General features: G+C 51.5%; 1 protein-coding gene across 1 annotated transcript in view; it reads right to left on the bottom strand.

The window, feature by feature from the left end:
• Positions 1–275: 275 nt before the first annotated feature.
• P2RX3 (purinergic receptor P2X 3) overlaps positions 276–9,064 on the bottom strand; it is a 30,914-nt gene continuing 22,125 nt past the window's right edge. Inside the window, exons 9-12 of the mRNA XM_003801335.2 lie at positions 1,711–1,804; positions 1,422–1,487; positions 774–851; positions 276–430 (exon numbers count right to left, since the gene is read on the bottom strand). Of these exons, the coding sequence (XP_003801383.1) occupies positions 317–430; positions 774–851; positions 1,422–1,487; positions 1,711–1,804 (352 nt within the window). The 3' untranslated portion in view covers positions 276–316. The remainder of the gene's footprint in view (positions 431–773; positions 852–1,421; positions 1,488–1,710; positions 1,805–9,064) is intronic.

Below are 9,064 nucleotides of genomic sequence, written 5' to 3'. Positions count from 1 at the left end.
GTGCCTGGCACTTGGTAGGCCCTCACGGCCTCTCATCCTTAAAATATTATATGTACTCCTTGGAAAAGGGATGACTTGGGTGCTGCTGCCCCTGGGGGCTTGGGAAGCATACAAGGGAAAGGGGTGAAAGTGAGGTTGGGATCTTAGCAGGGAGCATGCACTGTCTGCCGGAGAAACAGGAGGCCCAGACACCTGCAGCCTCATGGGGTGAGTGGCAGAAATGAGAGCCCCTCTTCTCCCTCATCCCTTGCTCAGCTGGGGTCCTCTGTGGGAGGCCTGTAGCCCATGGGTGTGGGTAGGGCTCTGGGAAGAGGCCCTAGTGGCCTATAGAGTATGCCCCCGAATCCGTGGATTGCTTTTCCACCGTGGTCTGGTCACTGGGGTACACTGGGTTGGTCAAGGCAGCACCCTTCAGTGTCGTCTCGCTCACCTGCAGGCAGAAAGTCCTCCTATGTGCCCCCATTTGACAGACTCAGCAGTGAGGGCCCCTGACCTGCTTACTTATCCCAAGACTCTTTCCATGTAGCCCAAGGGCAAACAGAAACTTGAGCCATCCCATAGCTGGAAATGGAGAGGGGACGATGGAGCTGGGGCATGGGGAGGATGTTGGCAGTGACACTCCCAGAGCCCCTGAGATTCTTGGCCAAATTCTCTCTTCTGCCAACCCGAAATATTTAGTGAGGTCCAATGAACTCCCCTCCAGAAGATCCCCAAAGGGGAGTCACTCAAAGTCCGGAGGGGGCCAGCACCTGCTCTGCCCTGCCCCAACTCACCTCCTCAAACTTCTTGGCTTTGTACTGGTCGGCCCCCTTGAGGAAGTTGAGCAGGATGATGTCACAGAGAACAGTCCCCTAGAGGAGGAGAGGCAAGGCAGGCTCAGAGGGAGCCCTGGAGGGGTAGGGGCAGGGTGGCAGGAAGCAGTGGGCGCAGGCAGCCCCTGTACTGCCCAGGACAGGGTGGGAGGTGAGTCCTCCAGAGGGGCCTGGTGGATGATTCCGCTTAGACAAATGCCCAGGGGCTTTGAGGGACATCTTCATGGCCTGCTTTCTCAGCTCCTGGAGTCGCACAGACCACAACTAGGCAGAGAGAGGACTTGAGGGGTAGAAGTCTCTGGGAGCGGGCTTTGTCCCTGCCTAGCCACGTGGGCTCTGCTCCTCATCAAGGCATCTGTCTGTGGAAACCCTGGAGTCTTTCCCCCCACCTTCTGGGTAAGAAACAGCAACTTTGTAACAGGTGGAGCCTCTTGAAAATGGGAGGCTCTTTCCCGTGCTCTGTGCTCTGTGATTGGAGATGTTCCAGCTGGGGCCTGCGCGGCAGGGAGCTGGTGCAGGAGGCTGAGGTACCTTGCCCCCATCTCGCCCCTGCCCACCTGTGCCAGTCTGGGCCCCGCTCTGACTGGCCTCCTGTCAGTCTGGACTCACCACTCCCACAGAAGTAAAGGCCGCCACGGAGCTGATGATGGTGGGGATGATGTTGAACTTGCCAGCCTGTATGCAGAAAGACCAAGGCACGTGGGCAGAGGTGGGGTGAGGCCTGTGGCTAAACTTGGGGCCAGAAGGGTTTTTGGGAGATCAGCAGGAGACTGACCAGCTGAGGGTATCAAAGCTGGTTAGCACAGACCCTTGCTCCCTGGAGGAGCCTTTTCAGGGCCCACCAGCTGCTCCGGGCTGCCTCTCCTGTCCACCCCGGCTGCCTGGCCCCAGGACTCACATTCCCATACACCAGCACGTCGAAGCGGATGCCGAAAGCCTTCAGGAGTGTGCGGTACTCGCTGCCATTCTCCATCTTGTAGTACTTGGCAAACCTGGGGGTCACAGGTGAAGGTGGGTCTCACTGTGTGTTCCCATCTCTCCCTTCTGAACTTTGTCTCCTCTAGAGCCTTGTAACTCTACCTACCAAGCAACCCTTGCCATGGTTTCTGAGATACCTGTCACGGTTCCCCTTCTGCTCTGGCGTCATAATGGGGGCTTGTTAAAAAAGCAGATTCCTGGATTTGACCTTGAACTCATAAAATCAGCATGTCTGTGGTGGAGCCCTGGATGCTGCCTTTTAAATAATTTCCCCAATAATTCTGGTGTGTACAAAGGTTTGAGCTGTGGCTGGACACCAAGCTTCTTCCATTCTGACTTTTGGGTCTCTTGGGGCCTCAGTCCCCTCCACAAGCCTCTCTGCCACTTACTGACTGTGCAACCTGGGCCAGTTATTTAGCCTCTCTGAGACTCAATTTCCTTTTTTATGAGTGGGAATAATACAAAAGTCTCATTTCATAAGGTTGCCAAGAGAATAGAGTGAAACCACTTGCACTGGGGGGTTTAGAATAGTGCCTAAAACATAGTAAGCACTCAGGAAATATTTGCCGATGTTCTTATTGCTAAAGGAATATGTTTACATGTATAGAACAATTTTTTTTAAAAAGTGCATCCAGACACCTCATCTCCTTTTATCTGTGCAACAAACCTATGGGATAGTGCTGGTTTGAATGCCCCCTCCAAGCCTCATGTTGAAACTTAATCCCCAGTGTGGCAGTATTGAGAGTCAGAGCCTTTAAGAGGTGATTGGATCTTGAGGGCTTTGCCCTCATGAATGGATTAATCTATTCATGGATGAATGGATTAATGGGCTATCCTGGGAGGGGGACTGGTGGCTCTGTAAGGAGATGAAAAAGACCTGAGCTAGCACATTAGCACGTGCCCTTGCCATGTGATACCCTGCGACAGCTCGACATTCTGCAGAGTCCCACAAGCAGGAAGACTCTCGCCAGATGTGGCTCCTCCACCTTGGATGTCCCAGTAACGGTAAGAAATAAATTCCTTTTCTTTATCAATTACCCAGGTTCATCTATCCTATTATAAACACAAAGATGGACTAATACAGATGGGCATGCGGCTGCTCTATTTCTCAAATGAGTCTCCTAGAGAGGTTAGTTGGCTTGTCCAGGGACACTCAGCCGAGGAGACCCAGTGCTGGATTTGCACAAGTTCAAGACTTTGACCTCTACACCTTCTCTGCCTTGGCTGCTGGGTACCATGTACCAGACTGGGATCTCAGGAGAGTGATCAGAGGTGGGTGTTCAACACGGGTGTGTGTGTGTGTGTGTGTGTGTGTTCACACCTGCATTTTGTAGATCCTATGGTGGAGAAGAGATTCACTTGCAGTTTTATAGTTATTAATTGTCAGACTTGGGATGTGAACTGCAGCAGTTTGGGGCTTCAAAAGCCAATGCTCATTCCCCAGGTAGCTCTGCCCATCGTAGGCAAAACACTAACTCTGGTAAAGTGTGATCTCTTTGGGCTACTCTCCCACAGCTGTAAAGTGGGTTTCTGAAGATGGTATCTTTGAAAAGTGGTGAGGATTGAGTGAAATGCTGGGAGTGAAAGGGCCCAGAAAGCTCCTTGATGGTGTGGGGTCAACATCACTCTTACTCTGTGCGTCCCTTTCAGTGTTTCCACCCCCACAGGCTCCCAGGCCTCCCCCAGCAGGGGTCTGGAAACTCATTCCCTGAAAGTGTTCAATGATTGATATGATCCTCCTCCCAGAGATATTTGCATTTGAAACCATACACCAGGGAGAAGCAACTGCTCAGCTCGGGTGCATCAATAATGGAGGGTTACAGACACAGGAGGAAGAAAATTTGTGATGGGGAAGGGTCACCTTAAATCATAAAACATCTGCCACTGTCTACTCGGGCTGCCATCTGGTCATGGGGAACTTAGGAGTCAGGCAGAAATGAACCTAACTCCTGGCTGCACCATTTGCCAGCAGCTTGGCCTTTTATGCTCCTTAGCCCTTAGAAGGGGTGTCAGTTTCCTTGTCTGTAAAGTCGGGTGTGCTCCTGCCCCCTCACAGGTCTGCTGGGGAGATGGGTAAACACTTGCTGAGATCAGCCCTTCTAGCTGGGCACCATGGAGATTCTTTTGTTAGATATTCTGTCTGCTCCTCCACACCCATTTCCTGCCCCTTCTCTGCCCAGCTCTGGGCTCCTGGAAGCCTGTTCTGCAGAGATGAATTACAACCTGTCCTCTGTTTCTTGGTGGGTACAGTTGATGGGAGGCACTGACAGGGAGGCAGAGGGCAGAGGAAAGAAAGGTTCAGAGTGTTTAATCTACTGAGCTTCTAACACTGGCTTAGCTCTCCGGGTTCTGGGAACTGCTCCCTCCCCTTGCCCCTGCCAGCCAAGGTGGTCCCCGGGTTGCCAGCCCTGAGGTCCTTCACCAGCCTTGTTGGCATCCTTTAACCCGAGTGCAGGTACCTGTATGCACAAGTCCCTTCATTCAGTTGCCCCTCTTGAGGCCACTCACTGTCCCCTTTCAGAACAAGCACCCCTACCACCCTCATTCCACAGGACAGGAAGCTCAGGTCCGGAGAACTTTATCTGGGTCAGGAAGGAGTGTGGGAGAACAGGTGGCACATTTTCTGTCTCTGCCTGAATGTGGGCGTGGCCAGAGCTTTTGTGCCTGAGTGATGCACCTGTTACCTTGCATGAGGCTGAAAACTACTCAGTGAGAGAAAGGTTTCTGGGAGAACCCGACCTGAGAAGGTGTTTCCCTGCAGGCTTTGCAGCTGAAGGCAAAGGCAGAGAGATAAGGGGGTCTTCTCAAGAGAGCGTAAGACCCAGGGTAGAAGTGAGAGTGGCCCTGGAAGGAGGCTGAGAAAGGAGAGGAGGGGCTCACCTATCTTTAACACTATGGTAAATTATGGTCTGGGTGGTAGGGGAAGGGGGCTTCACAGCCAAGGCAAAGCAGAATGAATTTTAGTCATGGCAGCAGAGGTTAGTAGGAGACACCCGAAAGGACACCGTATCTACAGAGATGATGAGGTCCAAGAGGCCTTTCAGAATAGTTTAGAGAAGACTAGAGAAGTCTCTGGAAGGGACAGAAGGCTCTAGGAGGTACCAACTGTGGCTTTCAGGTTGGCCTGAGGGTAAGTCTAGACCAGGAGTCCTCAAACTTTTTTTTTTTTTTTTGAGACAGAGCCTCAAGCTGTCCCCCTGGGCAGAGTGCCGTGGCATTACAGCTCATAGCAACCTCCAACTCCTGGGCTCAAGCGAGTCTCCTGCCTCTGCCTCCCAAGTAGCTGGGACCACAGGCGCCCGCCACAACGCCCGGCTATTTCTTGGTTGCAGCCATCATTGTTGTTTGGCGGGTCCGGGCTGGGGATTCGAACCCGCCACCTTAGGTGTACGTGGCTGGCGCCTTAGCCGGTTGAGCTATAGGCGCCGAGCCGAGTCCTCAAACTTTTAAGCACGGGGCCAGTTCACTGTCCCTCAGACCATTGGAGGGCCGGACTGCGGGCCCCGGGACAAGTCGGCTGCTAAGCAGAACAGGCAGCGGTGGCAAAAACATCCGGTGGGCCATATAAATGTCCTAGGCGGACCACATGTGGCCTGTGGGCTGTAGTTTGAGGATGCCTGGTCTAGACCATCACCGCTCCACACTCATGTTTAGAGGGCCCCAGGAAGAGATGCAAATCCCTTGCTATGAGGACCTCCACCAATCTCACGAAGACTACACTGTTGCTGACCTATTTTATAGGTGAGGAGACAGATGAGAATGTAACTTTCCTGAGCTGGGGTTCTGAACAATACTGATGCCTCTAAAATCCATGCTTGTGCCCTCTGAACTGTCCTGCCTCTGAGCTCTAGGTGGCTGTTAAGGAAGAGACAACCTTTGTGCAAGATCTCGGAGCCCTTCTAAATCCTGTGTTCTGTTTCACATCATTGAAGAATTCAAGGCCTTATCTCAGAGATGTGGCAACGGCTGCCCATAGGGACTAATCAAAGGTGACAGGGTGAGTCACAGATGTTTGTGGCAGGGCAAAGGCTGGGGCTGTGGTCCTGAAGTAAGTCTTCATTGCTGGCCTAAGGCTGCAGCCATGAAAACGGCTTTGACACTGACTCGAACAAAAAGTTGCATCCCGGGCACTGCCGTTCAAAGCAAGGGCTGGCTAAATTTATCCTGGGAAGGAATGTGAAAGGAACAGGGAGAAAAATCAAAGCAGACTTGGTTTTTCTCCAGCACCTGCCTTCCAAGAGGCAGTAAGCTTGGTAAGATCATTATCTCACCAGCCACCCACCCTCTGAGGAGGCTTGGCAGGATGGGTGCTCTTCCCGGGTGGGAGGGAGGAGGAACAGAGCTCAGGGAGGGCAGGCCCAGGCTACAGATGGGGGGATGAACTGGGACTCCCAACTTCTGCACTCCAGTGTGGTCAGTGGGAATGCAGAACCTGGGCCACCCCTGCAGCAGAGATAGCATGGCGGTCACCTGGGTTATGTCCTCTCTTTGTACGCCATTGGACCACTTCTCCCCAGCCCTTGCATCTAGAGCCCCAGTGACCGAGAGTAGAGCAGGGCCCTGTGACTAGTTCCTGCCAATGAAATGGGAGTGGAAGGGAGGTTTGTTAGTCTGTGCTGAGGTGGTTTAGAGCAGTGTGCTTTCTGCATCCTCCCTTTCCTCACCTGATGGCCAGCTGCTCAGGGGCCAGGGGAAGACTCTGAGGCCCTAGGGTGGACTGGTAGTCAAAAGATAGCAGGAGACCAGGTCCCTGAATGCACAGAGCTCCCCAGCCCCACTAGCCCACAGTGCACTGAGCCACAGCAAGAATGACACCTTTGTATTAAGCCACCGTGTTGAGGGGTTTGTTTGTTAAAGCAATTAGCAATACTAACCCTGACTGGGATGATTGAGGTTCAGGAAGGAGAAGTAATTTGCTGAAGGACTAAGGATGAGTTGAAGCTGAGGAGTTACTCAGGATTAGACAGGGAGTGGGCAAATCCCCATCAAGCTGCGCCCTAGGAAAAAGCTAAGAAGGCTCTAAGACAGTGGTTCTTAACCTTCCTAATGCTGCAACCCTTTAATACATTTCTTCATGTTGTGGTGACTCCCAACCATAAAATTATTTTCGTTGCTTCTTCATAACTGTAATTTTGCTACTGTTAATGAGTGATAATGTAAATATCTGATATGCAGGATGGTCTTAGGTGACCCCTGTGAAAAGACTGTTGACCCCCAAAGGGCTCACGACCCACAGGTTGAGAACCACTGCTCTAAGAGATCTGGGTGTGGTACAATGGCTGTCATGAATTAGCTTCTTGACCCTGCAAGTCACCCCACCTCTCTGAGTTTTTACATTAACTGAAAAACCAGAGGAGAAAGAGTCGTGATGAGGATGAGTAGAGAGTTCCTATATATTTTAGTGCCTAAAACATGTGCCCTTTTCTTTTCTTTTCTTTTTGACAGAGTCTTACTCTGTTGTCTCAGCTAGCATGCAGTGGCACCAGCCTAACTCATAGCAACCTCAAACTCCTGGGCTCAGTGATCCTCCTGCCTCGGCCTCCCAGAGTGCTAGGATTATAGAATGAGCCACTGCACCCAGCTCAACATGTCAGTTTTCTTCCTCAGCCTAGAATCAGGACAAAATGAAATAATAGTTTCTCCATTCACTTTAACCATTACAATCTTTTGACTCCTGTAGATAATTAGCAGCGATAACAGCCGACATACCCTGAGTGCTTTCTCTGTGCCCCGCACTGTGCTAAGTCTTCTTCACTTATAAGCTCATTTAATGCTCACAGCTACTCCATGAAATTAAGTTCTATTGTGATTCCCATTTTGTAGATGAGGAATCAGGATCAGAGAGGGTAAGCTGCTTGTCTGAGGTCACAAAACCGTGGTGAGTGAAGCTGCGATTCAGACCCAGACAGGCCAGTTGCAGAACCAATGTCCCAGGACTGCCTTTCCTATTTCTACTTGGCTTCAGGCCTCTATCATGGTATCTGACAGCATTTGAAGTTGTTCTCTGTATTGCCTGATTTCTGTTAGGTCCTGACCAATCAGGACCTTTCAGTTTTCCCTGGCTGGAGGGCCTTTTGGCATTTGCTAGGTGGGAGCACCATTGATCGAGAATAGAGCAGGAAGCACAGGAGAGCCCCATGGTGTCAAGGGACCCCAGCCTCCTCATTGGGAAGGAGGGGCTGAGCTATGCCTTGATTTCTCCCAAGACCTCTGATTCTTACCAAATAGCTTTGGTTTTCTTGGGTGGGAAATGGGGTTGGTGAGAATGATACCACCATCGGATACCTTGGTTCCTCTCAATTTGGCCCAGGCCACCTGCCTCCTCTGCAGGTCCCACCACACACTCAAGCTCCAGTCACACCAGATCGCCTGTATTTCCAGAATACCTCCACACACATTGACTTCTATGCTTCTGCCTGTTCTTCTCCCCTCTCCTCCCCCCTTCCACCTTGCAAACTCCTATTCACCCGTTAAGGCCCCACTCAAATGGCCTCTCCTTCATTCAGCATTCAGCAATTATTTCGAGCACAGCTGCTGTGTGCCAGGCACTGCACTAGGCACTACTGATACGCTGCTGAGCTGTGTTCTCAGATAGGACAGAAATACATATTGATCCCACAATCCCATACATAGCTAAAACTAGACATAAGGAAGGGAGAGAGGAGCAACACTCCCTGGGCCCAGTTAGGTGGGGGTTAGGCAAGGCTCCTTGTGAGAGTGACACTAAAGCTGAGACTTAGAGGATGAGGAGGTTAAGGTGCAGAGGGCCAGAGGCAGGAGAAGCTTTCCCGACTGAGCTCTCTTGGGAAAGGATGTGGAGTTTCTGAAGAAGCTGAGAGTGGGCCAGTGGGCTGGAGCGTAGGGACTAATGGAAATGACAGCAGCAGCACCCGCACGCCCCGGCTGGCAGGACCCACTGTGCATCTCTTCCCGATTCCGCTTTTAGTGACTTTGTACTTGCAGCCTGGAATTGACATGGTGGGGCGTTTACCGTAGAAATTGGTAAATACTACAAAGCAGAGTTTTATTTCCTTTTCCTCCAGGGAGCTGGTTTACCAGCTGAGCTGAGGCTGGGCCATCCCTCTGGGCTGCCTTTCCTCTCTCCGCTAGGATTCAGGCCTCTACTACACCAGATTGTAGATAACAGTCGGGACAATGGACTAGGAGCCGTATCTCACTCTCTTTGTTTGCTCAAAGGCCTAGCAACCTCAGTATGGGGCTGAGTAGATGCTTGCTGGAAGAATAAAGGAATGTCTGAAGTTCTGGACATCTCA

This window comes from Otolemur garnettii, unplaced genomic scaffold, assembly GCF_000181295.1.
Source record: "Otolemur garnettii isolate 467f Iridium unplaced genomic scaffold, OtoGar3 scaffold00209, whole genome shotgun sequence".
NCBI lineage: Eukaryota > Metazoa > Chordata > Mammalia > Primates > Galagidae > Otolemur > Otolemur garnettii.
This window is presented reverse-complemented; position numbering and strand designations above follow the sequence as displayed.